This window comes from Cavia porcellus, unplaced genomic scaffold (genome assembly GCF_034190915.1).
Source record: "Cavia porcellus strain 051 isolate PalLab524CR breed Dunkin Hartley unplaced genomic scaffold, mCavPor4.1 scaffold_6, whole genome shotgun sequence".
NCBI classification, from domain to species: Eukaryota; Metazoa; Chordata; class Mammalia; order Rodentia; family Caviidae; genus Cavia; species Cavia porcellus.
In genome coordinates this window covers 76,172,913-76,200,898 of record NW_026947489.1, presented here as the reverse complement: position 1 = coordinate 76,200,898, position 27,986 = coordinate 76,172,913, and the positions used below count along the sequence as shown (strand labels likewise).

At 52.6% G+C, this 27,986-nt stretch overlaps 1 protein-coding gene across 4 annotated transcripts; it reads right to left on the bottom strand.

Annotated features, from left to right (window-relative positions):
• Positions 1-356: 356 nt before the first annotated feature.
• Positions 357-21,552, bottom strand: Cluh (clustered mitochondria homolog). Of its 4 annotated transcripts, none has more exons than XM_063251038.1 (26): positions 21,326-21,552; positions 14,263-14,462; positions 13,267-13,438; positions 11,241-11,384; positions 10,951-11,075; positions 10,709-10,863; positions 10,481-10,606; positions 10,122-10,269; positions 9,872-9,964; positions 8,394-9,088; positions 7,478-7,698; positions 7,229-7,333; positions 6,990-7,090; positions 6,158-6,310; positions 6,020-6,075; positions 5,657-5,908; positions 5,335-5,419; positions 4,996-5,149; positions 4,777-4,916; positions 3,783-3,863; positions 3,575-3,700; positions 3,367-3,488; positions 3,019-3,112; positions 2,797-2,931; positions 2,636-2,709; positions 357-1,876 (listed from the first exon to the last, which is right to left on the bottom strand). In XM_063251038.1, the coding sequence occupies exons 1-26, from the start codon at positions 21,423-21,425 to the stop codon at positions 1,690-1,692; spliced, it is 4,044 nt and encodes a 1,347-aa protein (XP_063107108.1). In that variant the 5' UTR covers positions 21,426-21,552; the 3' UTR covers positions 357-1,689. The 4 variants fall into 4 exon arrangements, with proteins under 4 accessions (XP_063107108.1, XP_063107109.1, XP_063107106.1 ...); XM_063251039.1 differs by having other exon boundaries at positions 7,229-7,330; XM_063251036.1 differs by lacking the exon at positions 21,326-21,552 and adding an exon at positions 17,281-17,924 and having other exon boundaries at positions 7,229-7,330.
• Positions 21,553-27,986: the final 6,434 nt, after the last annotated feature.

Below are 27,986 nucleotides of genomic sequence, written 5' to 3'. Positions count from 1 at the left end.
AAATCCTCAAGGCTGCTGCATTCTCCTAGTACCTTGCCTTCTGAGGAGTGCTGCCCCACCTTCCTGCTGCAAGCACAGGGACCAAGGCTAGGTGTTCTGAATGGCAGCAGCTCAGGTCCTGGCCCCTCTGCAGGCCCATGGCCTACACAGCCTTACTCCAGCCTGTTTTTCTTGTCACCTATGAAGACAAACCCAAGTGTAAATCCCAGCTAAGTGCCAGTGTTTTGGCCCCTCCACTCCCAATTCAATGACATACATATGACCTTGAATTTGACCTAACTTACAGTCATCTTGGGGTAATGTTCTGACAGCAGCCCTCACAATGAGTTACAGAACACACAGGTAAGGCTGGAGCAGCAGGTTTCAAAAACTCACTTTATTCCAATGTGAAATGAAGACGTGACGGTTTAAAAACAAGAAAAAGTTCTTGATTGGCTGTAGGGATGCCTCGTGCTAGCTCGCGCCCACTCCCCTTGAAACAAGGTGCCTTGACAGACCCGATCCAGAAGCAGCTCTCCGGAAAACCCCAGGCAGAGGCTCCCCCGGCTCACAGGGCAGCGGACCTCCTGCCCTCCCAGGCAGGGCTCCCTCCCGGCAGGAGGCACAGAGAAGCAACACAGGCAGGAGGGGAGGGGAGCAGCTGGGGCTGGTGGGGGCCCCACCATCCCTGGGCCTACTCTTCAGAAGGTGCTTGTGTGGCGAAGGCCAGGTAGGGAGCTGGGTTCTAGAGAGGTGACAATCACTCCTTTCTGCACCTGGTTATTTTGCCTCAGGATCCATGATTCAGCCCCGTTTCCCCAGCCCCAACCCGCCTCATCCCCACTGTGCGTTAGGCAGCTCAGGTTAAAATGGAGAGGAAGATACATTCAGACTGTGGCCCCCCAGGAGACCCCCACATGGGATGCGAGGAGTTGGGAGGCAAGGCATAGCTTGTGGCAGCGCCTCCTGCTGGACCCAAGGGCCCACAGGTAGAGCTGGGCAACTGGAAATCTGGGGGTCCACATCCACCGTACCCTTCCCCCTCACTCTGAAGCCACAGGCAGGCCAGGCCCGACCGTGATTAGTGATGGCACTGCAGCTCTCATCTTGCCACAGAACTAAAGTGCACCCCACAGCCTTCCAGCCTGCCAGAGCTCTGGCTCCCCCTCCCAGGACACAGGAAAGTCCCCTACTGTTTTTTTTTTTTTTTTTTGGCTTACAACCTGGACTTTTAAGCCAGGCTGGGCCCAGGGGTAGTGGCAGCAAAAGCAGCAGCCAAAATGTCAAACATACAAATGACCTGAGAAATCCCATCTGTACGTCATTCACTCAGAACTGACTGGGAGCTATGTACAAGTCAGGAGGGACAGGATCAAGACACTCACGGGCGCCGAACACTCACACACACATGCTGGAGGATGGGGCCTGAGGGGCACCTGCCCCCCAGTCGGAACCAGTGCCCACATACTCCATCCATGTGTCTTCAATTAGGCCTCTGCATCATATATTCATTGAACCAGTGCAAAACATCTTTTAGGGAGCAGGTAGGCCAGGCCGGGGTCCCAGGAGGATGCTGGGGTAGGGTAGAGGTGGAACATGGAAGAAGAGGGACTGGCTTTTCCTCTCCCAATCTGCAGGACATGCCCCCTTCTCCTGAAGTCTGAGTCACCGGGTAATGGGGCCACTGACTGTCCATCTGTCTCTCCCTTTTTATCCCTGCAAGCTTGGGGAAGAAGGGTCCTTGGCAGCCTGGGGCTGGGAGCCCAGGTCCTCTGGGGCCCTTGCTGGCTCAGGCTCGGTGGCCATGGGCTCCTCGATTTTATCTCTGTTTTTGTTGGCCTCCTGGAGCTGGTGCCGCCGTGCTACCTCGGCCTTCAGATTCTCCAAATCTTTTTGGCTGAGTGGGAGATGAGGGTGAAGATGGGGTCAGAGTAGCCTGGGCCCCACACTATCCTGCTGGTGTTCGCTACACTTATTTTTGTGACATGATCAAACTCTGAATTGTATTTAGAGCAATGTGTGGAACAACTATATCCTTCCCCAAAGCAAAAAGGTCCCTAAGTACCGAAGTACAAACTCCTTGCACTTGACAACTAAGGCTGCTATACAACCTCACACCTAGTTCAAACTGGCTGCAATTTCTAGCTCCTCCTACAGCAGGGCAGGGGCAGAAAACTGGGAAGAGGGTAATGGCACTATGGGCTCATCAAGCCCATTTCCTACCCTAAAGTAGAGTAGGGCTCCAAAGGCAGCATAGCCTGCTAGCCAGACCCTCAGAGTGCGTACAAGAGGCTGTTGGCAAAGAACGCAGCCACCTTTTATGTACTGGATATGAAAGCTGCCGTGCTACACTGCTGAGTTAGTGTACAAAAACGTGTGTGTATGATATGCTATAGTTCTGCATAAAAAACAAAAACACAGTTGAGGACATATCTCAGTTATAGAGCACTTGCTTAGATGCCCAAGGCACTGGGTTTAATGCTGAGTTTACAAAAACAAAACAAAAGACTACAGCTACGTATTTACTGGAAGGAAAAAATCCTTTTCACCACCAGCTCTGCTTCAGGTCTGAGCCATGCTGATGTACCAAATGACTTAAAAACTACCTGAAGGCCCCTGGGTGGGGAGGAGGGAGGGGCAGAGAGGTGGGCCTTACCTGAGAGGAATGAAGAGGATGCCGTTGATGACATTGAGCTGCTCTAAGACACTGGCCATGCTGGGAGCTGTGAACTGGGGATGGTGGGCAAGACCAGCCAGTGAGGGAGGTCCAGAGGCCAGGGTGGGCCTGCTGTGCCACTCACGCTGCCCAGGATATACCTTCAGCGGTGGGATGTTGGCACTGGAGCCGTTGCGGTAGATTTCATTCATGGTGCGCTGCAGGGCCACAGCCTGCTGGGTCAGGCACTTGAGGTACTCTGAGCTCTCCTTGGTCTTCTCGTGGTCCTCACCCAGCTACAGGGACAAAAGTACAAGACAAGAGGCGGTTAAGGCTGTTCCTGGCCCAAGCGCCGGCCCCACATAGTCCCCATGACAGCCCACCTGGGTCTTGTAGATGGTGTAGCCTTCCTTCTCGTGCTGCAGTGCTGACCGGAACTCAGCTTTGCTCTCATAGACCCGGGCCACGAGGTGGTGGCTGCCAGGAGGTACAGCATGCAGAGCAAAAAAGGAGGGACATGAGCAAACCAGGCAGGGAGGCCCCACAGGCTAGGGAAGTCTGCCTGCGTCTCTCCCTGAATTCTCCCAAGGGGACCGACCACACAAGTCAGAATGCCGTGGAAGCAGAAACTGAGGGATTTTCGCAGCAACCAGATACAGACAGAGCTCCAGGTGCCTCCCTTCCCCCACCAACAGGTCCCAGGGATTTGGGGGTCCGGGCCAACATCTCACCTGAGGGCCACCTTGAGGGCCTTGGGCCCATGGTACTTGGTGCTGACCGCCAAAGCATTCTCCAGGAAACGCAGTGACAGGTCATACTCCATCACTCCATGCAGCACCAGCCCGATGTTATTCTGGGGGCAGGGATGAAGGCAGGATCTGCTCAGCACCTGCTCCCCTGCACTGGTCTGGTCCCTCTCTTCCCCACCCCAGCACTCACATCCAACAGTGCCATCTCAGGGTGATCCTCCCCGAACACGAGCAGCATGAGGTAGCGGGCCCGGTACAGCAGGCTCAGGGCTGTAGACAGCTGGCTGCTGGCAAAGCAGTACAAGGCCAGGTGCATCTGTGGGTGGGCACGGTAGGTCAGGGCAGGGCAGCGCAGCGCAGTGCCAGCCCCCACAGACCACATCAATGTGCATACTCACATATTCCTGGATAGTATTAGGGTGTTCAATGCCCATCACCCGCTCGCTCATCAGCACTGCTTTCTGCTGGTTGCTCAGGGCCTGGGAAAAGGAGATGTCGGTTCAGAGTGCAAGCAGCTCCCAGCTCAGCTCCACCTGCTCAGCACTGTTACCTTGCTGTGCTTTCTAGTCTTCCCCGACCAAAGGCCAAACAACAGGGGTCTAAGAGGGGGCTCATAACCAGCTCGTGACTACAGACATCTATGCCCCCATGAGAGCTTCTAAAATCAGTTTTCTTCTAACAAAATCTATGCAAATATACACAAGTCCAAAACTGCACTAAGAGGGGTTGGGGATTTAGCTCAGCGGCATAAGTGCCAGCATGGCAAACGAGAGGTAATAAGTTTGATCCTCGGTACAAAAACGAAAAAACAGAAGAACCAAAACTGCACTAAGAACCTTAACTTTGTATAAATGCATACGTAAATAGAAGGATGGAAGGGTGGAGGACTAAAGCACACTGACCCCGGAGACAGCCCCCAAGGTCCCATGGCCTTAAGCCCAGTGAGGAGTCTGAACACAAGCAGGGCGGGGTGTGCCAGGGCTGAAGGTGATCACCTGGCCATGCACCCTGCCCACTCTGGCAGACCACAGGATGCTACAGAGGACAGCACAACACTCACAGCTTTCACTCGCCCACAACAGCCAGGTATCATGCCACACTTGGCAGTCACAAGGTCTCACCACTTTTGTGTATGTCCCTGAGCATGTGGCCCTGAGTTGTCATTTACCACTGGACTGGAACACAGGTAGCTCCAAAGGATGGTGAGCAGGGTGGAGCCGGGGCCACTCACAGAGCATGTGCCTCCCGGACCCCCCCTGCTCCTCACAGGGACAACAAGAACGCAGCCTCCTGCCAGGTCCTAACCCCAATGGGGGCTCGGGTCCCAGGCCCGTCCCATGCTGTGACCCTGGACGCCCAGCCATGAACCACTCAGGATGCCCAGGTGCCCACCTCAGCGTAGTCACCCATGATGTAGTGCAGGCGAGCCAGGAGGCGCAGGCAGGCGCATATCTCCACATGCATCGCTCCATACACGTTGTTAAACAGGTTCAGGGCCTCACTGATGAGCTCACAGCCCTCCTTCAGGAAGCCTGCAGGGCGGCCCAAGGGTGTCGGTCAGGGCAGGCTGAGGGTGATCTGTGCCTCCCAGTGGCCCAGCTGGTCACGCACCCTGCTGAACTTTGGCCTGTCCGCTCTGGAAGAAGTGGAAGGCATCCGAGGCCTTGGGATTGACGTGTTTGACCACAGGGAAGATGTTGAGTACGTCCTCCTCGGTGAATGCAGGCTTGTGGCGGCTGTCAAAACTGTATTCCTTCAGCAGGATCTGCAGGACGGGCCCACACCCAGACGAACTCAGCCTTGGCCTCAGGCTCAAATGGCTGGCACGTCTCAGCCCACTATTATGTGTCCAGTGATCACCACCCCAAAACCACCTTCTTCCTCAACACTGTGGGCCTGGCCACAAAAGGTTGGTTGGGGCCCAGCAAGGACACTGTGACTTGTGCCCACCTGGATTCCAGTTTTCAGGGAGATCTCCCGCAGCAGTGTTATCTTCTGCAGGCCGTAGGTCTCCACAGCCTGGTCCACAGAATCACTGAGGGAGGAGCAGGGACCCTGAACAGCCCAGCACCCATCTCTGCCCCTCTGGTCAGCTATGCTGACAGCTCACATCCCTGCTTCCCCACACCAGTAGCCATCCACAGCCACTCTCACTGCCATCTTCTACCTCCCCTACCTGGTGATCATGGTCCTGGGTGCTGCCTGAGGGCCCAGCACTAGTGCCTGGTCTGCACAACCCACAGCCCCCAGCAAAGCCCCAGTATGCTCATACCACTCAAGGCTGAAGTCGAAGTAATTCTTGGCCTCCTGGCAGATATTCTTCCAGAGCTCCTGAGGGGTCATCACCGCCCAGGCAGTGTTATCTGCAGCTCCTGGGGGCCGGTTTTTTCTCCTCTTATTTCTCTTCTTGGAGAGCAGCTCATCGGCAGGCAGGTGGGCCACAGGATTGGGGTAGGAGCTCAGGAAGCAGTTGAGAAAGTGGCTGATGGCAGCTGAGAGCCCGGAGAGCTCCACTCCCTGGAAGGTGGTTGTGACCAGTATGAGGGTCCCTGGCCCCACTTGGGGCTCCTCCCCAAGCCCTATACCACTCAGAGAAGTCCTGGCCAAGCCGGAGTGGGGAGGACGTGCCTGTAAGTACGTCTTGAAGATGTGCTTGGCGGAGCGGGTAATGAGCTCTCCGATGCCAATTTTCTGGAAGGATGTGAAGGGTAGCCGTGGTCAGGCCCCAGCTGCCTCTGCCTGGCCCGCCCGTCTCGGTCCCTGCAGCACTCACGTGGACATGGTCTAGCTGGCTGCGGGCTGGGCTCCGCAGCACCAGGTCCAGCACCTTGCCCAGGTAGCGCATGTTGATTCCGCGCTGGCGCATTGCCTCAGCCAGGGTCGCCCCATCCACAGGCAGCACCACATGCTCTGCACAGTCCTTCACCTGTGGACTGCAACAGGTCACAGCCCCACCCTGGGCCATCCCAGGGAGCCAGTGCTGCCCTGGCCCCAAGCGATGGGAGGCTACCTCAGCCTCCAGGCAGAAAGTGCAGAGACAAAGCCACAGTGAGGCCACAAGAACCTGCCCCCAGCCTCCCACGGGAGCACAGGAAATGGGGGTCATCATCTCTCCCACAGGAAGCAGGGCTGGGCCTATGGGCAAAGAACCCACTGTCCAACAGCCATGTGGACAGAACAGAGGTGACCAGATAATAGCTTTACCCCACCCACGTGCTGAGCCTTTGAAGGCTCAAAAACCTGAGATAAGTTTGCCACCAGGCTGCTCTGGAGAGAGTGGCACATCAGCCAAAGTCCCAGGCATGAAGCCTGCAGAGATGAGGGCTATAGGAACTCACAACATGGGGCTTAGATGCCCAGACTCCCCAGCCTTGGCAGGGCAGGATCTAGCTTATGCCTGATGCTTCCTCTGATCTGGGGTTCAGGCCGTCCATCTAAAATGGGCCTAATTACTCAACCCTGTCGCAGGCCAGGCAGGACTAAAGAAGCTGCCCAGGTAAAGGGCTTCCACAGCATTTAGAGCTTGAGCCAAATGAGATAGTAGGCCCAAAACAGGCCCCAGGGCAGGACTGCTCACCCCCCATGCCCTTGGGTCCCTCCCTCACCAATCCAGGGATCTGGCAGGAAAGCAAGAATGCAGCCGCATCTTTGAGTAGCTGCTTCTGGTCCCGAACTTCATCCTGGCAGGACTCAGGGAAGCGAACCCCTGGGGAATGAAGAGCCGTGGCATGAGTGGCACTCAGGCAGTGAGCAGATGCCACCTGGGCTGCAATAGCCAGAGCCCACTGCGGACATCCTGCATCAGCCCTGCAGGGCTCCTGCTTGGTCCATGTCCACTACTTGCCTGGTGAGAAGATGTCAGGATTGAAGCGAATGTCAAAAGCTGTGCTGCTAATGGAGCCAACAGCCTTGCACGCATTGTGTATCACCTCCCGGCTCCGGGGGTCTGCTGTGGAGACACAGCACAATGGGAGGGGCCTCGTCTCCCTCCCTCCAGCAAGCCTGCCTGCCTGAGGCCACACTACGAGCCAGCCCGGTGAAACCAGCTGCCAGGGCAGGCCCAGAGCTCCCCCAACATCCACAACAGCCACACCTGTGCTGTCATCGGAGGCGATGGTCTCTGCCAGCTCCTTCACCTTGGCCAGCCCACTGGCACTACTGCCCTCCTCCTCATTTCCTGCCTCAGGCCCCAGAGGGTCTGCAGGCTTGGACTCCGATGAAGAGGGACTGCCATTCTCCAGGGAAGTGGTCTCCACCTTGCTGGCCTTCTGCTGCATCAGCTGCAAAGCAGCCAGCTTCATAAACAAGAGATACCTGCAGTGAGGCAAAGAGAGCAGAGCAGGGGGTGGGAAAAGGGCACTGGGCAGATCTGCTGACCTGGCAACTTCCTGCTGGCTAGACGGACCAGAACCAGGCCCTGGGCTCCTGGCTTGCTGGTGATAGAGCATGTTAGGGCTAGGCACCCTCAGCCATGGGGACACATCCTGCCTGGTATGACAAATGAATGCACACATCTGTGCCAACCTAGCTATTCTACCAGACAGCAGCAGGTCATAGCAAAACCAAGCTCTCCCCAGACAGGTAGGACAAGGTGTTTGGGGGTAGGGAAAGGTTCTAGGCCAGGAGTCTCAACAGTGATGAAAATGCCACTGTCATTTGAGAAACAGTCATGGTACTGGACATTTGGTTGACTCTCTTAAGTATTCAAAAACCAGCAGCACCAACACCAAGTATGCTCCCTTCCAGCCCTGGTGCCATGATGCTCAACACCCCCTAGCAGATTCCCAAGTATTTCCTAGGATGATAGTCACTGATACAGTGGCCTGCTAGCCTGCAACTGACACAAACTCTGCTCTGAGAGGCTGAGGTCACAGTAAGGTGAGGCACTGGGGACCAAGCTTTATTGAGTACGGGCAGAACTAGTCCTTAATTTCCCAGAGCCGCTCCCCTCCCAGGCCTGGCCTCGGGGCAGTCGCCTGGCCCCAGCCTCGGCCCACAGTCCAGCCCACCTGTGCTCCACAAAAGCGTCCACCAGCTCCTGGCGCAGGCAGCAAAGCTTGTGCCGATGAGTGCGGGGGAAGCCCGCGCGAGTGCACTCCTCAGGCAGCTCCTCGCCTGGCACAGGCAGGAAGTTGAGGTCAGGAGGGAAGGTACGTAGCAGGTCAAGGATGTAGTGGCGGCCATCATTGCCGATGATGCCCTTGCACTCCACCGAGGAGCACAGCTCCACCTCCTCATCACGATCATTGAGCACCCGGTGCCGCAGGATCTTCAGGGGTCGGCTGGTCCGCTCTAGCAGCTCTAGGTACCGAGGGTGCGTCACCACCGTCTTGCCAAAGTCTATGGAGCCGTAGATGACACTTTGCTCCTGGTCCCGCTCCAAGATGCCAGGGATGATGGACTGAGCTGTGACCCGGTAGCCACGATAGTCCACCACCACTGTGCCCAGTGTGTACAGCCCCTCCACGTCTACCGCGTTGTACGTGCGCACACCATTCAGGTCATTGCTGGGTGCCACATAGGCTGCCACATCCCCACCAAAGTCCTTGTAGTGGTCGCGGACGTCAAAGCCCAGGCTGAAGAAGATGTTGTTCCAAATGAACATCTGCATCTTGGTCTCCTCACTGGGGTTGATGGCCATCACGTTGCCGTCAATGACCGCCATGGCACCCCGAGTGGCTGCTGCTGTGAAATCACTGTGTACCTAGAAGGGGCCAAGGTCAGAAAGGGAGAGCCACTTACCCATGCGACCTCTGCAATGTGTCCTACCCTGGCCAGCCTCACCTCCACCGTGGAGGTGGCCAGGCCTGCCTTGGTAGCCTAGCTGCAGTTTCCTCACATTTGAAAAAGGGCAGAAAATGAATTTTTAGAAAATCTAAACACCTACTGAGAGACAGCACAGCTTAGTGATTAGCAAGGAGCACCACAGGTAGAGCAGGTCTGGAGCTCAGCAGTCAAATGCCGGGTGAAGAGGGACAGGTATGGGGACACCACAATGTATCCATTGTCACAAGCTGTCCCAAGACTACTGGGTAAATCTTTATGCAATACTTGGCACAGCCTCTGGCCAAGTTAGGAATTTTTTTAAACAATCACTTTTCCTCATTTCTGTGTTACAAAGAATATTGATAATTTTTCAACTAAGCAAGTTATAAGAGCTACGCAAATGTGCTACCTCCCCGGAGTGTCACCACAAATGCCCAGGAAAGGGCCTCATGTGGTCAGTGGACAGTGGGAAGCTGGCTGGACCTCGACACTTAGCCCAGATGGGAGGCAGGCTCCTCCTTCCCATAGGCTCAAAGTTTTAAGCCACCAGACAAAGGCACCAGTGTAGACTGCTGGAGGCAGGACACCCACAGGTACCCTCACCAGCCTCCAGGGCAGGGCCACAGCCAGCTTGTGTTACTTTCCTCCTGTCTACAAGAAGGCCAGGTGACAGGTGGCAGGTGGACCTGAGGCTGCCAGTCATCAGCAGGGCAGTAAGCACCTTGAATATGGCTCTTTCCCGCAGCAGCCGTTCAGGCAGGTTTTTACGGGGCAGCTCCCTTGTGGTTTGCAGCTCCTCATTCCAGTCCCTGGTCTGCAAAGAAACCAGAGAGGCGGGCTCGGGCTCAGCCTGTGCTGTGCAACCTCCATGTGAACAGCCCCACTCTCAAATGAAAAGAGCCGCCTGGGAGGCACACAGCCAGCTAGGCACCAGGAGGGGTGGGCAGTGGTGAAGACGGGGACAGCCCCACCTGTCCAGGAATATGCTCCTCGTAGCCCAGCCTTGAGGTGTAGGCGTCCTCTGCGCGCACACAGTCCATGGCGTGCTCTGCCTGGGGGGCTGTCCAGCTGTACACCTGGAACGGGGTAGCGATCCTCTCGAACGGGTGACGCTGGACCCTGTAGTAGGCAGGGGAGGGGGAGATGGGGCAGCCCACCAAGTTCAGAGCCTAGGTGTGGGCCCCTCCCCTCCCAGACCCATCCTGCTCCACTGTCTCCTGGCCCTAAGATGCTGCCCTCAAGAGCCACGCAGAAGCAAATGGGAACTTCTCCAGGGCTGCCTCCCCTACATGAGGCAGTGCATCTGATAAAGCACGTACGCGGGCACTACCTTTTCTTCTGCAGCACAGCGAAGTTTTTTTTGAAGGTTGGGCTGATCTGGTTGAGCAGCTCCACCAGGGAATGGCTGAGGAAACGGGGACTGGCGGGCTTGGGGTTGAAGTGGTAAGCTGTGGACCTGCGAGAGACGGTCATGGAGCAGGGGGCCTGAACGTCTGCCCTCAATCACAGGGGTGGGAAAGGGGCAAACTGAAGGCGAGAAATAGGGGAGATGGCTCACTGGTTCAGGTAGAAGCCCCGAGTGGATGCGGTGATGCTGACTTGCCGGTCCTCAGCTGTGATCACAAACAGGTACATCAGGTCCCCGTGCATCTTGCGGTTCCCAGGGGGTGGATTCCAGCCGCTCATGGTGAGCACCTTCAGACACTGCAGAGGCTGCGGAAAGGACCAAACATGGGGGAGCCAGGCCTCCCAGGAGGACTCCATCAAGGACCCCTTCCTTGCCCCCTCCAGGAGTCCCACCTTCCAGTCACGGTTCTGGGGTTGCAAAGGACACAACGGTCGCTCCCTGCTCCCTGGCAGGATATACTCAGGTGGAGTACAGTCGATGGGATCCATCTCCAAGCCTTTCTTCCGCTTCCCACTGTCTGAGGAACCCGAGACCGTAGTCAGCCTGGACCCAGCCAGCTTCCTGCCTCAGTGTGGACCTGGTCTAAATGCCTCAGACCCACATCTTGGAGAGAAGCCCCGCCCCTCTTTACCAACCCCTCTGCCCAGGCCCAGCCCCAACGCCTCCCTCAACTTCCTTGCACCTCCCAGGTCGCCATCAGTGAAGACACTCAGGAAGGACAAGGAGTTGCAGTCAACTCCATTGAAGGCATCAGATGGATCCAAGCTCTTGAGCAGGTCTCGGACGTGGCGCACATGGATGCGGGCTTCTCGTACTGTATATGGCTCTGTCAGGAAAGGGAGATGAGGGTTACCAGGACTGTCCCCAAGAACAATCTGCTCAACACAGAGAACTATTTGCAAGGCACTGTCATGGGTAGATTTGGGTGTTTTTTGCCGTGCTACAGATCAAGTAGGGTGCATAGTAGGGTGTGTGTGTGTGTGTGTGTGTGTGTGTGTGTGTGTGTGTGATGTGTGTGTGTGTCTTTTTGAGACAGGGTTCACTATGCAGTTCAGGCTGGCTTTGAGCTCACTTTGTAAGCCAGGCTGGTCTCAAACTCACAACGATCCTCCTGCCTCAGCCTCCAGAGTGCTGGGATTACAGGCGTGAGCCACCACACCAGCCTTCCTAGCTCTTTTATTTTTCGAAATGAGGTCTGGCTAAATTGTCCAGTCTGGACTCAAACTTGCCATCCTCCTGCCTCAACCTCCCTCAGCTAAGAGTACAGATGTGCCTGTCATACCTGGCAATGTAGTCACGGCCTTTTTGGTTTTTTTTAATGTACTGAGGTATATGTGCTAGGCAAACATTGTGTCACTAAGCTACAGACAAGCCTGGCAGTTTGGATTTTCAACTTTAAAATTCTTATTTACAAACTCCACTATGAAGCCAGGCATGGTAGTACCCACCTGGAATCCCAGCTCTCTGGGAGGCTGAGGAAGGAAGACTATAAGCTTGAGCCCAGCCTCGGTAACTTAGTGATTTCAAGAAACCCTGTCTCAAAATAAAACATAAAAAAGGATTGGGGTGTAGCTCAACTTGAAAGCCCTAGGTTCCATTCCCAGCACCTAGAAAATAAATAAATAAATAAATATTCTAAAATCCACTGTGAAAACATGAACTGGAGCTCTGGTTTTAAAATACATATGCCAAAATAGACAAAAAACAGTCAAGGGTAGCTGCACATGCCTATAACCCCAGCTCTTCAGAGGCCAAGGCAGAAGAACTGCCACAAATTCAAGCCCAGTTGGCTACACATTGAGTTCAAGGTCTGCCTCAACTAAGTAGCCAGACAGTCTCAAAAAAATAAAAGTGCACCCTTGTCCACAAAGACCCTTCCACAGTTACCTCTTGAGGCCCACACAGAGAGCTGCACAAAGCCACCTACTTTCTGTTCCCTGGTGCTCAAGTAGGCAGAGTTTGTGGAGCTGCGGGGCCTCCAGAGCCTCAGTCCTGTTCTCAAACAGCCCTCACTCAGCTGGGCCTGGGGATCTCACTCCCAAGACCTCACATGTCAAATCGTTCCATAAGGTATACTTTGTGGGATTATAATAGCAATATTTCCAGCACAGGGAGAGATTCTGGGCCTAAGTGAGTTATGGACTTTTCCCATAGTTCCTGGGAACCTCTGAGCAGCCATATCAACTTTTCTTTTACAACCAAATCAGTCTCACTACACCAAAGCAGATGGTTCTGCCCTGGGCTTTTTCCCCACTCAAGAGCTATGAAATGCTAATTCTTCTTGATAAGCTTATCTATCTTCACAAAATTTGACAAGGTTGACTTTAAGTCTGGCTTAGGACTGGCTGGCTCTTTAGAATGGAGACTCGAGCCAGGTGTGGTGGCTCACGCCTGTAATCCCAGCACTCAGGAGGCTGAAGCAGAAGGATCGTTGCAAGTTTGAGACCAGCCTGGACTACAAAGTGAGCTCAAGGCCAGCCTGAACTGCTTTGAGAGACCCTGTCTCAAAAAAAAGAAAAGAAAAAGAAAAAGAACTCAATGGAGCTTCTGGCCTTTACTCTGTATCATGTAGTTGGAAAATGAAGGTGTGACAGTCTATACAACAGATCCAGTGTCACCTCCACATGTCAGCTGTGGCAGTAGGTACAGTGCTATCCAGCCTGCCTCTAGAAGCCCTCTCCTGGTAGGCTGCGGACTCCTCCACTAACCTTCCACCACGCGGAGTACTGAGCCCTCCTGCAGCCCTTCAACGCTGCGCAGCTCTGAAAAGTGATCCAGCATGTTGCCATCCAGATGCAAGGAGAAGCAGGTACGGTGACAGGTGTCCTCACGGTCCATGAGCACCTGGTGAATTTCTTGTACCATCTCCTGGGGAGACACCTGTCAGAAAGAAGTCCCCAACCAGCATGAGAGGCTGCACAGTAGGAAGCAAGGATATCACCCCACTCTCAAAGCCCAAAGTACCTGGATCCCTAGAATACAGACCTAAAATACTCAAGTTTTCTACTTTTTGGCTTTTAAATTGTAACCCCTGTTGGTATATATCATTTCTACCTGCAGTCATCCATGCAGGAGAGGGACAGAGCCTGGCCCCACTGCTGTAGAACTAACCTACTCCTAGAGACTAAGTGTAATCTGAGCAGAGCTGCAGGGGCACAAACAACAATCTGCCTTCTTCCAACATTGTGGTCCCCAGGGCAAGTGGCTTTGGCCTTCATAGAGGTACATTAGGACCTGAACTTGTGGGGAGACCGAACAGAAGAGGGCCTTACCTGGCTCCTTAATGGGTTACCAGCCTGCAAGTCCTCTATACTGGCCCTAATCCTGAAGGCCACTCAATCCCACTCACCCCTCTGGTGTATGGTAGAATCATGGCTCAGCAAGAGATGACTTACCTGAGGGTACAGAGGACAAGGCTGGGGCATGCTGGGACTAACACCACCTAGATACCACCACTCCTCTCCCCGGTCAGGATTGACAGTCCCTGCTGACAGCTACCCGCTAGCACTGGACTGTGACCGGAATCTGGACTCAGTTGCCCCATCTGCCATACTAAATGAGACCCTGGGAAAGACTCAGGACTCTCAGTTTCCTGCCTGCACCATGAGGCCAGGACAAGCAAGGGTAGGACCTGGCTTCCGGCCTGGTTTCCTAGCAGGCGCAGACCCAGGCCTGGGTTCCCAGTATTTCTTTCTTCATCTTACCTGCAAGGAGAAGGGCTCGATCCCAGGGGCCAGAATCTTCACAGAAAAGCCCGTATCCTGAATGACAATGACTTCCTGTCCAGTGGTCTCATCTCCTGGCTCACCCTCATCCTGTCCATTTTCTTTGGGTAGGTCAGCCACTCCCTCCTCCTTCAGGCTCTCTGGACAGTCCCCATTTAACAGCATGACCGATGGGGGATCTGGGAATGATAAGAAACAAGCTGGGTCAGCTGGGCCTTGTGGGTTTCATGTTCTGTAGAGTAAGGTCTCCATCTGGGGAAAGGTGGTTTATTTTTTGAGACTCACTGTGTAGTCCAGGCAATGAAAACATGCACTCCTCCCAACTTAGCCTCTTGAGAGAGGACTTACATCTTTGTTTCTTGCTCTGTAACTTTTTTTGCTTGCCATGTAAATTCTTGCCCAGCTCAGAATGGGATTTATGTGCCCTAGCCCAGACATTATACTAGCTCAGCCCCTGGTACCCCCACACGTCACTGCTTTTTCCTTCCCCGCCCGATCCCCCTACCCAGCACTCCTCAGCCCACCTGCATGGCTCCTTCTCGAGCACGCTGACCAATCTTATTTGGCTTCTGAGTGGCTATAAACACCACTACCCATTCCCTCCTCCTCTTCCTCAACAAATGGGACACTCGAATCCTTTTCTCTAGCTTGTCCTCTTCCAGTGGCCTTGAGCAGTAGGCTAGGCTCCAGCAGCTCAGCGTCCTTACCTCATTATCTTCCATGGCTTTGAGTATCCTTCTACCGAAAGCTCACATGGCCTCGCTTAAGCACTTTTTTTTTTTTTTGAAGTCAGGGTCTCACCACGTAGTTCAGGCTGGCCTAGAACTCACAATGTAGTCCAGGCTGGCCTTAAACTCATGATGATGCTCCAGCCTCAGCCTCCCAAGTGCTGCCATTAACAGGGTAGTGGCACCAAGCCCAGCTTGCTCAAACTTTTCAAAGGAGACAACAACTACCCAGGAATCAACACGTGGGCCCCTTAGACATCACCAAAACCTCATCTTGGGACAAAATTCATCTTCCTTTGCAAACTAGCCTCTGCTGTGTAAAGCCACCTGCCCCCATCTATTCACCCAACCTACAACTCCAACCTGATTCACAGGCTCCCATCTTTGCAGCTATGGCCTTGGTGCAGACATTCACTTCCCCAATTTTGAGAGTGCCACCTGGAACCAATTGCTGATGAGACAAGCTTAGGCCAGCACTCACGTACCTCTCAGTGTGCCAGCTCCTTCTCTCATCTCTGTGTTTCAATGTGTGCTACTCAGCAGACCATTCCATCAAGCAAACTCCCCCTGGTCCTCCAAGTGCGAGGCGAATACACCCTCTCAAAAGCCTCACCTCTGCTGGCAGAACGAGCACAGTGGCTATGTATATAAGCAGCTCTACTTGTGCCTTCTGTCTTACTCTGACTCAATGAAAAGGTATCAAGTTAATTAATTAATTACTACAAGTCTATAGCTAACTCCAATATTCATGAGCAGCACCCAACTTCCATGCTATGGGGAAGAGGGAAATAAACTCCTCTCCATTTCTCTCAGGCACTAAGTGAAACAAAGGAGAGGTCCCTCCTGCCCTAGCCAAGATCCTCCTCCCAGAAACCCCCCAGCTGACTACAGCTCTGCCCGTATGGCCATTTGGCCAATCGGGACCCTCATCTCAGCACCTGCCTGTCAGTTGAACTAGCCTCCTTGGCTTTGAACCCCAGTTGCAATTCTGAGCAAGAATGGGTCCCCTATTAGACAGAACTGCTTATTCAACATTTGGATGCCAGCCTGTCCCATCCAGACTCCACTTCCCTACTCAACCTTAGCCATCAAGAGTAGAAATGGAATGAATTTCTCCAGTGCTCTGTGGTCTCTGTCCAGAGGCACCAGAAACATGGTGCAAGGATCTCAGGAAAGGAGGCTGGCCCTAGCTCAGAGTCATGCCAGGGAACGGAAAATAAGCCATTCCACCGGTCTAAAGCCCTCAACTCCATGATAAACAGGACTGTCAGCCACACCCATAATTCCTGCCCCTTGGAAGTTGGAAACAGAATTACAAGTCTGAAGCTAGTCTGGCAAATTTCATGAGACCATGTCTAAAAAACAAAAAGGGCTGGAAATGCAGCCTACTGACAGAGCACAAGTCTAAAATATGGGAGGCCTGGATTTGATTCCCAGTACAACCAAAACTGAACCAAACCAAAGACTTCCAAGTGCTCATTTAAGAGTTCCCATCCCCTTAACTCAATAAGGAAGTCTGAAGCCAGAAAGGTTTAGAGCCTGCCCAAGGTCACAGAGAGGAGTCCTCAGATTCCCACAGCGTGCACACCCACAGCTGCATTGTTCTCAACCCTGGCCACTGAGGACCTCCAGTAACCGAGCCTGCACTGGCCCTGCTGCTCACACTACTCTCTCCAAACCTGGAGGGCAACATCCAAGAATCACAGGACACACAGGACTTGACTCTCCTGGTGAATGACAAAGCAGCCCCAGGCAGCGCAACTCCAGTACCTAGAAATAACGAGCCTTACCCTAAAGTGAAAACTTGCGTGGCCCTCACGACAGAGCAGACAGAGATATGAAGGTCAGCTTTCCAAAAACAGTAAGAGGGATGGCCTGGCAGAGGACCCACTGGGTCCCTGAAAAAGGCTCTGCGTCCCCACTCAATCAAGGTTTAAGTTTCAAGGTCCCGAAAACTGGGTGTTAAGATCTAGGCCCACAGAGACAGCCTCTGTGACTTGGAGATGCATGGGTAGGAGGACCTGGGGCAGAGGGAAGACAAAGCGAGTGAGCCAACTCTCACCCACTCCTCCCCACCCTAGAGACCTGTACCTTGGAGGAAGGAAGTGCCTAATTCCTGGTCACATCTCAAGAGACTTCACTTCCTAAGGACAACCAGCCTTGCTTCTCTCTTCCCTAAGGGATCCTGAAGGTTTCTCAACCACTAGATTAGGGGCAAGTGACCACCCCCGCCCCCATCAGCCAACTGGTTCACAGTCCCACAGCCCACCTGGTGCAGTCAGCAGCTGCCCTTTCCTTGGCTCTGGAGTCTCGAGACTGCCATGAAAGCAAAGTTGCTCCGGCCCAGGCCCAGCACTGCCTGTGCCCCTTGTTTCAGCCTCAGCCACTTTCCTTGTCCTACCACAGCTGGTAGGCCCAGGGCTGGAGCTCCAGCTGGCTTCAGGTTTCACTGGGGCCAGGCCTGCAGAGGCAGCCTTGGTAAGGGCATGCTCCCTCTGCTTTGCATGCTGTTCAAGGTCGGCCAGAAGGACGGCTGCAGGCCAAGAGGTCCCAGTAGCTCCAGGACCCTTGGGGTAGCTGCTATCAGTGCTGAGGCCCACCTCCATATGCTGCTCAAAAGGGGGGTCAGTGCCGCTGAAGCCATCAAGGGTGCAGGAGGACCCACCACTTGGGGTACTCGTACTCAGATCCCTCAGTATTAAGGGCCTTAAGGCCTGGCTAGCAGGAGCAGGGCCCAGCAAGGGGGTCCTCTCCTCAGCTCCAACCCCAGTAGGTAGGACAGCTTTGGCCAGCTGCTGGCAACAGCTGGCACAAACCCAGGCCCACGCCATGAGGTGGCGTCCCAGTCACCAGTCACACACTGAGCTCCTTGCCTGATTCTTGGGTCAAACGGGTAGCTGGGGCCTCTGGCTCCTGCTGTCCCCTGCAGGTGACCTGGCAGCTAGCCTCTTCCTGAGTCACTGGTTGGGGGGGGCAATCTCTCAGAGGACAACTGCACCCATGCCCCAGGCCTCCAAACTCCACCAAGAAGCTGGCAAGCTCCCTCTTCCCTTCCCAGCAGCCTGTGTGCCACTAGAAGAAACCAAATGTCTCCCCTGGGGAAAACAGAGCTGGCAGCAAGAGGCCGAAGGCTGTTGGGTTGAGAAGAAGCATGCCCAGCCTTGCCAGGGCGCCTTCCCAGGCCCCCTGACTCGTTGCCAGGGCCCAGTCAAGACTGCTCCGGCATCCATACTAACCAGCCTTGGGGCGGGGAGCCAGGCTTTCACCTCAGGCCTGCTCCCTGCCCATCCCAGGGAGCCACTGAGCAGCCTTGCAGCCTTCCTACAGCCAGTGAAGAGTTCTTGGCCTCACATAATAACCAGATGGTAAGGAGGGACAGGCCCAGAGGCAGCCTTCTCCTCCTACTCCATCCCAAACATCCCCTAATCCTTTGCAGGACGGGTGGGTCAGGAAGCCTGGCAATGACCACACCAGAGTACTGATACCACCTTCACTGTAGTTTCCATAGAGCTGGTGCTCACTCCAGGTCCAGCCCAGGACAGGGACTCCTGTCAAACTTGAAGAAAGGGATTCCATAAGGCCAATAAGCAAGCTGTCCAAGGTCACAGAAAAAGAAGCAGTAAAGCCAGGTCAAGAAAAAGCCAGGTGTGTCATACACTCAGACCCATGCCTCTGAGTGCCACTCCCACTGAGCATGATCCGCTGTACCACTCCTGGGGGACCAGGGTACAGCACCTCCTTCCCAACACCTTAGAACTCAGCCCGGGAGGCAGATAGAGTTCTAACCAAAGGAATCCTGGCAGTTCTCTACAACTTCTCTCATATGCCAGAGAACCTCTGAGAACCTGGGGTTTAGGTAAACAGTAAAAGGCAGTCCTCTGCAGAATGAAAGCAGACTGCCCAGACTGCCCTCAGTGCACATGAACTTATAGCCCCCAGCCCCAAGTGTTAACTGCAATGACCAAAGTGAAGATAAAAAGCACACTCTGTCCTGAATGGAAGCACAGGATCCCATCTGCTGCAGACAGGAGTTAGAAACATCTCAGGCCCATGGCCTGCATGTGCCTCCCCAGCCTGGCAGTACACTGGGCCAGGACGAGACCACACCCAGCCAAGGCCTTGGCAGATGAGGCTGCAGCAGGAAGAAGTAAGACCCCAAAGACACTTCATTCGTTCTAGAAACAGGGCTTCAAAGCAAGGGAGAGGCTAGTGGGTAGCCTACAGAGACCCTGGGGAGAAGTACACCTTTGTTTACCTCTTCCCGCCCCCCTCAGGCCAGGTCTTCAAGGTCTAAGGCTAACCCAGACTTCCTCACAGACCGATCAGACTCCATCTGAGAAAATAGCTTTAGGATTCTCTTGGGGAGTTCTTAAGCCCCCAAACTCCTCACCAGCTGCCAGCTCCCTTCTCCTCCCCCCCTGGGCCTCAAGTCTGGGAGCCGTCCCCTAGGCAGAAGGAACCCGACACACCACTGTGAACTTGAAAAACCTGCCTGTTCTCTTAACCCCTAAAAGCTGCTTTATGCTTAAGAAGATAATCGACCCTTGCCTATCTCCTCCTCAAGGATACCAGAGAGACTTCTAGAGCTGGGGACCGGGTTCTGGGGCTGGATTCTGATCCCTGGACTGAGGAGGGGACCTCCATCAAGGGTCTCTTCTTAAAACAGATCTAGGTTAGCTGTAATGTGAGCCCCGGCATCTATATACTAACTTTCTGGGGAAATGGGAGTCAAGGTCCCTACCTAACAAGAATGTTCCCAGTTTCCCAGGATTAACAGCTGTGCCCCTCTCCTGACCCACCCCCCAACCTTAAAAGCCCCTTAGCACATAACTGGAAAGGAAACTCTCACAGAAATCCTCCTATCAACACCTGATTCAAACCCACATGCAAGTCTTAGTTTCCTCTGGGGCAGCCTTGGCATGCTGGCCATGAGCTAGAAATCCAAATGATCAACTAAATTGTGTGACCTTGGACAAGTCACTTCATCTCTTCCAGTCTCTTTGTTGGAAGGGAAACCAGCCAGCACCAACCTCCTCTTATCTAGTTGGCCCACTGACTCAGAACACATCAGGGCAAAGCCTGGTAGGCTGGGCTTATCACCATTTCTTGGCCTTGTCTAGGTGATCGGCAGAGCTGCCACAGCACCTGCCCCATAACTTAACTCAAGGTAAACCTGCTGTGATGGGACATGCATGGCCAGCAAGTGTGTCCAGTGCTAGTACCATCACGACTACCAAGTCGGCCTGGCCTACTCACTGAAGCTGGGAAGGGGATGATGGTGACGGGCACCGGAGAAAGACAGGTAAGAGTAGCTGTGAACTCCCACTACCACACAGGACAGAAAACACAGTGTCCTCCTGGTCCCTGATAAAGATGTTGGAAACTGACAGTCGAGGGACTGGGAAGGAGCCTGCATAAAGGCCAGAGTCTAAGGCATGGACAAACAGGAGGGGCCCAGAAGAAATGGAGAGAAGCAAGCCCCACCCCAAACAAGCTTCAGCCACTCCCAAAGCTATGGCTACACAGCCCCCACGGGGGAAAGCTGAGAGCTCCACTCCACACTATTGACCTTTGCCTTAAAAAACAGCAACTCTAGTCTGACCCACTTTTCGCAATAAGGCAGGTTAATAATCAAGTTCTGACACAAACACCTCCCCCTGCTAAGGAGCTCAGTTTTGCCCCTACACACTGGCAGATCCCCCACCCAGGTCGGGTGAGAAGGCCAACACCCGAGGAGGGAAATACAGCTTAAAGACCGAGGGTCAACCCCTTGTCTCTGAGAATGAACCGGAGAAGCCCCCTCGGTAATCCCCTCCCAACTCACACACTTCACCCAGACCAAGACTGGGAAACATCAAACTGAACCTCATTGGCAGAGCTGCAGCCCGCGCTGCACGGCGAATGCCTAGAATCCTGACAGCCAAAGGGAGAACCTTGTGAAGCCTGAGCTCAAAGTGCAATAGTGACCCTAGAGGTCTCCCTTTGCCCGGGAGCGGAGGGGGTGGGGCCGCTGAGTCTCGGCTACAGCTACGTACCGAGAAGCCGCGTGTGCGCGCACGTGTACCCACGATCTAACGCGCGTGTGCCCGCCACGGCTGACCTCCCTAAAAGCCCACGTGCGAAGCCCAACCTGCAGCCGGGGGCGACAGTGAAGGTGACCTTCAGGGCGGGGCGACCCAGTGGAGGGCCCAATGAGATGCAACCGAGCCCAGCGTAGAGAAAAGGTAGTGGTCTCTGCAGAGTACAGAACCGACCCGCCTGGCCCGGTCCGGCCCCCCCTTACCCGGATGCCCATTAGCCCTGGCCCTGCTCACCAGAGGCGGCCGGCCGCCCCTTGCCACCAGCCTGTGAACTGTGCTCCCTGGCACTGTCGACCGGGGCGGCCGCCGGCAACTCGTCCGTCTTGATAACCATCGTGGCGGGAGCGGGCGTCCGGCTCTGTAGTCCGCGCCGTCCGCCGCGCCACTAACCCAAGTGCCCTGCGCGCCGCGGCCGCTGCGGGAAGGACGGAGTCACCGGCCCACGTGGTGCGCGCTGTAGCCTTTGACCCCATCGCCGCTCCCTTGCTCCGCCCTCGCGCCCGGCCCAGCGCACGGAGGCCCGCGAGGGACAGAACATTCCGCGCTTTCCTGCCGGTCCACTGTTGCGGTGACTTTCCTGAACGCCTTAAAGGCAACGTACCCCGACTCCAGGGAAAAAGGCTAGTCCTCTTCCAGGGGCGGGGCTTAGAAAGACGTCCTTACCATTTGCTACAGGTTGGGCGCCTTGGGCGCCGTGACCTTGGGTGGAGACTCGTCGAGGACTGCCGTTGCTAACCCTTCGTTCCCCTCCCCCAATGACCCTCTGCTTCCTATTGCAACTGTGCCAGGAGACCGTGAGGTCCCTAATCTGTGGTGTTGGCATGACACACTGCGCCCTCCTCTCCAAGGGTGCCATTTGCTACCGAAGGGGTGGAATTGGGATGCGTCTGAATTATTGAGGAGGAGGTACCGGGAGGCTTTAAGTCTGGTACCACGGGTGGGGATGAGGGTGGCTAATGGGGTTAATGCTAAGTGCCTTTTTTGTTTTTTGGGTTTTGTTTTTTTTTTTTTTTTTTTTTTTTTTTTTTTTTTTTGTATTTTTACCGGTACCAGGGATTGAACTCAGGACTGCCCGCTTGCAAGGCAGGCGCTTATGCCGCTGAGCTAAACCCCCAGCCCCTAGTAAGTGCCTTTTTTTGGAAAGGCACTCACCAAACTTTTGTTCTCAGCTGGTGAACGCTCCTCCCTACTCACGTGCTCACCAGATGATCTCTCACTTCCAGGCTGGTACCCTCAGTTTACAATGGAGGAAGCTGAGGTCAGAGAATAATGTTAGAGCTGAGTTAGTTTAAATCCAGCCTGAAACCTGGCGTGGTGGCTCACTCCTGTAAACCCAGCACTCCGGACTGAAGCTGGAGGATAGATCATTTGCAAGTTCGAAATCAGCCTGGGTTATGACGAAGTGAGCACAAGGCCAGCCTGAACTGCATAAGGAGATCCTGTCTCAAAGACAAAAACAGATAAATAAATCCATTCTGGGCACTGCAGTAGGTGACAAGTGTGTGCATGTGGGTGTGTCTTCGTGTTGCTGCGGATTGAACCCAAGGCTTTGGGCATGCTAAATGCGTCTTTACCGGAGGAGCTTTTTACCTCGCCCCAGAGGTGATATTTGAACCAGTAAGTGAAGTTGTCCTGGCAGAGAGTGGGGTGATTCTTCCTTGCACGGGGTCAGAAAGCCCTTTTAAAGTACTTAAGGCACAGTCTTGACATTTGCCAGGATCTATGGGGAACTGGAAATCTGAAGTTGCAAAGATGGGGAGGGGATGGCTAACCAAACTGCAAAGCAAAAGTAGAATTTGGGCCAGGAGAAGTAGCTCAGTGGTAGAATGCTTGTCTAGAATAGGTGAGGCTCTGGGTTCAGTCCTTAAAAAAAAAAAAAAAAAAAAAAGTAGACTTTGCCCTTGGGAATACAGTTGCTTGTGAAAGGAGGAAGCCTATAAACTGGCCAAGGAAGGTGTGAAGTGATAAGATACATCTCTCAGAATAATCCTTGTGGTCAGGTGAAGGTGAAAGACAGAGCTAAGCTAAAAATAAGAGCAAAACTTTACTACGGGATGTGGGTAGAAGGCAGGCAGGCAGGGTGATGCGTGAACCTATACTGAATTGGACTGGAAGTCTGCACCGTACCTGGCAACATCTACACTGTCTCTTTTTTGGAAGCCTGAGCAAATTACTTCCTTGCCTGTCATCCTAGTGACTCTTGGATACTTTCTTTGTTGTGTCCTTTTCTTTTTTCTTCTAGTGCTGGAGATTGAACCCGAGCTTTCATACATACAGTGGCTACACCTCAAATGCTTCCTTTTTTCTTTTCTTTCTTTCCTTTTTTTTTGGTACCGGGGATTGAACTCACAACGCCACACTTGCTAAGCAGACGCTTATGCCACTGAGCTAAATCCCTGGCCCCAAGCTTCCTTTTTGCTTTGGTTTTTTTTTTTTTTTTTTTTCCTTTTTTTTTTTCTTTTTCATTTTTATCAGTACCAGGGATCGAACTCAAAACCGCACACTTGCAAGGAAGGCGCTTATGCCGCTGAGCTAAATCCCCAGCCCCTTTGCTTTGGTTTGTGTTTTTTTGAGGCAGCCCTCACTAAGTAGTTAAGACTGGCCTTGAATTCAGTTATGTGTAACCCCAGCAGGCGTCAGACTCACAGCATCCTCCTGACTCAGCTTCCTGAGTACTGGGATTACAGGTGTGCACCATTATACCTGGCTCAAGTGCTTTCTTTCTTCCTTTTCTTTTTCTTTTTTTCTTTGGTACCAGGGATCAAACTCATGACTGTGCACTTGCAAGGCAGGTGCTTATGCCACTGAGCTAAATCCCCAGCCCCTCAAGTGCTTTCTTGTAGGATTTAAGGATTATATCTTTATTCTTTGGTACCAGAATCAAACTTAAGACCTTGTACTTCCCCGGCAGGTGCTTGTGTCACTGAGCTATAGCTTCAACCCTCAAGTGCCTTCTTTATTAAATTTTTATAATCTGATAAAACACTCATTTAGGGGCCAGGGATTCAGTTCAGTGGTGCAGTGCCTGCCTGGCAAATGTGAGGTCCTGAGTTTGATTCCTGGTACCCTAAAAAGAAAAAAAAAACCACTCGTTTATTATCTGAGCATAGTGGTGCACCCTGTAACCTCAGCATTCTGGGAAGCTGAGGCAAAGGTACTGGGTCCAATCCCCACTACCACAAAACAAAACAAAAACAAATACCTAGCTTATCCATGAAACTCCAGCATTTTGAAGAGTTGTACTTAGTCCAGTATAGCTCAATTCAAAAGCCCCTTCTAAGTCTGTCAGTAATGCTATTTATAACATGAGGAAGCATAACCCAGTTTTTAATACATTGTTAGGGTAGGGGCAGGAGGCAGCAAAGCTATGGTGAGGAAGTAGATACAGTCAAAAGGAATCATCCTCTGACCACCATACCTTAGAGTCTGGAGTCTGGCCTCGTCATATTTGAAGCAGCTTTGTATTGTTTTGTTATGCTTATCTTACTATGTAATCCAGCCTGGCTTTGAACTCACAATCCTGCCTCAGCCTCCCGAGTACTGAGATTACATCATGCAGTATATAGGTGTTGTCTTTTTTTTTTTTTTTTTTTTTTTTTTTTGAGATACTGGGGATCTAACAAGGGATAAGTGTACTACTAGGCAAGTACTCCACCATTGAGCTACTCCAGCCTCCATTAACAACAGGAGTTATAAATATTTGCCTAGAGATAGAACCCATGGCCTTTGTCTTGAGCTACATCTCCAGCCATCTATTGATTGATCGAGTGATTGATTGATTGAAAGGATCTTGTTAAATTGCTAAATTCCCCAGGCTGGACTCAAACTTGTGATCCTCTTGCTTCAGTCTTCCAAATGCTGGAATTATAGACATACGCCATTGCAATTGGCTACACTTTTGAGAATAAAAATAGATACTGGTAATAATGACCGCTGGATAGATGATGCATTGCTTGTAATCCCAGCACTCTGATAGGCTGAGACAAGAATGTCAAAAGTTTGCCTGGGCAATTTAGTGCACTCTTTCTAAATAAATAAAGCAAGTTAGGGATGTAGCTCAGTGAAAAGGTCCTGGATTCAATCCCCAGTACAAAATGCTGCTGCTGCTGCTGCTGCTGATGATGATGATGATGATACTGATTTGATGATAATCAGCATAATAATGACAATGACAATACTGGGTCAGGAGGCATAAACTGAGACAGTCTTGGCCAAACTGGGATGTCTGTTTCTTGCGTGAGGCAACCAGCTGTTAGATCAGTGGGCTTTTGGGGGGGGCGGGCAAAGACTGTACTGTATTGACTGGGTACTCTCAGCATCTTCCCAAGGCCTGATGCAGGACAGGTGCTCAGTGCTACATGTTGGCTGAATGGATGATCCAGGTGTGGGAAAGGGCAAGGAGTCCTTTTAAAGGCTCCCTGGAATGTTGAGGGGGAGCCCTGCTGGCAGCCCAGAGGACTACCTTTATACCCTCTGTTTATGATATCTGGGCATTTGTGCGGATATTCCTTTTGAGTACTGTACTTTTGACTTTTGTATCCAGCACTTAGATAATTTTCACCATACCTGACTGAGACCCACCAGCCTGAGTCCATATAGGTGCCCAGCATGGGAGCCTCTCCCTGTGCTCTTCATTGCTAGCATCTGCAAATGCTGTGGGTCTGGAGACTCACAGTCCCAAGCAGCCTTGAACTCTGCCATCCATCTTCAGTGGTTCCCTTCCGCTGTCCCTCTCAGGCTCTTGCTGCACAGCCCCAACCCCAGGGCTACCTGGAAGCTCTCCTGAGTGCCCCACACTTTCATCTATGAGGGCCCTGCATAAAGGTGCTAGGTGAGTACAAGGGGTGTTCAGCTAGGCTGAGACTTAGCCACACAGTTAGCCTCCCTCATTATTCTTATGATCAATACACCTACTTGGCCATGCGCACTTTCCCCTTCTTTTTTTTTTTCTTTTTTTTTTTGTCTTTTTCCTTTTTATCGGTACCGAGGATCAAACTCACGACTGCCTGCTCACAAGGCAGGTGCTTATGCCGCTGAGCTAAATCCCCAGCCCCCACTTTCCCCTTCTTTTTGGAGCTTTCTAGTGGTTTGAGAGGGGAGTGCAGAACCCAAACCCCCAGGAACACAGGAGGGAGTCCCCAGTCTCTCTGGCCTGACTCTGGGAACCCATAGAAAAGAAATGCTCCACTTTTCCCAAACTCAAACTTGTATGGGCAGAACAGCCAAGAAGAAAGGGTTGACAGCAGAGAGATGCCTTAGACCTGTTTTCCCAACTGTAAAATGGAGGGATTACATAGATAATCTCCAAGAGTTGATCTAGCCTGATATTTTACATCTCTGTCCCCAACTATGGCTCTGAGCTGGGACATCGTCTTCATCTCTTCTGGTTCTGATTTTCTGTAATAGTTTATATTCTGGCAGCTTCATGCCTTGTGGAAATGATCTGCTAGAACTCCAAGTTGATAGTCTCCTTTTAGCCACCCAAGAAGTTTGTCCTTGACAATAGGCCTATTTTGTTCACTAGTATATTAGCACCTAGCGTTCAAGGTTGATTTTCTTTTTTTTGTCTTTTTTTGGTCTTTTTGAGTCAGGGTTTTACTATTTAGTCCAGATGGACCTTGAGCTCACTTTTTTGTGTGCAGGCTGGCCTCGAACTTGCAGTGATCCTCTTTTTTTTTGTCTTTTCATTTTTATCGGTACCGGGGATCGAACTCACGACTGCCTGCTTGCAAGGCAGGTACTTATGCCGCTGAGCTAAATTCCCAGCCCCTGCAGTGATCCTCTTACCTTAGCCTCCTTCATGCTAGGATTTTGGGCATGAGCCATCACCATACTTGGGCTGGCATCCAGGGTTGAAGGATTAGTTCCAGAAAAGTCCTATGACCGAGTCTCATTGGTTGAGACTGAGTCCTGTGCTCATCTCCACCTAGTTAAAGTGAACTACCCTATCTGGGTCCCATGAATGGGGTCAGCACTCCAAAACATGGACTGAGATGGGCAGAAGGCAAAGGCAGGTCCTTTTATCAGAAGAGTTGCTTGCAAAACCAGTGTCTCTTGCAGTCTCAGGGCACACAGTGACTTTTTTTCTCCCAGAGTCATCCACAATATAGTCCTACACTGGAAACAGTCTCATTTCAATTCCTATGGGTGCTGGGTATAGTGAGTGCCAAATCTGCCTCTGACTAGTAGAGACTATTAGGAAATAAGAAAGGGCCCATCATGAGCATGCTGGGATTTTTGTTTTCTTTTTTTTGAGACAGGCTTTTTTTTTTTTTTTTTTTTTTGGTATGGAGGAATTGAACTTACAACCTCGTGCTTACTAGACAGGCACTTATGCCACTGAGCTAAATCCCCAGTTGAGGCAGGGTCTTACTATAGAGTTCAGGCTGGTTTTGAACTCACTGTGTAGCCCAGGCTGGCCTTGGACTCACAGTGATCCTCTTGCCTCAATCTCCCAAATCCTGGGATTATAGGTGTGAGCTATCACACCCGGCCCAATGGTAGGATTTCTGCAGCTCAGATTAGACAGGGGCAAGGAACCAATATAGTGAAACATGTCAGAATCTCAGGATTTCTTCTAAGCCAGAACAGTGGGCAATTTCTAGCATGGGGATCCTTCCAATCTATTACTTTCCATCCTAGTCAAAAGACTCTGATCTAAGACTTTATAATTTTTTTTTTTTTTTCTGAGACAGAGTCTTGTTATGCAGTTCAGGCAGGGCTTGAGATCCCTTTGTAGCACGGGCTGGTCTCAAACTCATAATGATTCTCCAGCCTCAGCCTCCTGAGTGTGCCACCATGCCCGGCTGATCTACGATTTTGTTTGTTCATTTGGATTAGGGTTGCATGGAGCAGGCTAGGCTGAGAACCAGGACACCCAAAATAGGACAACCCT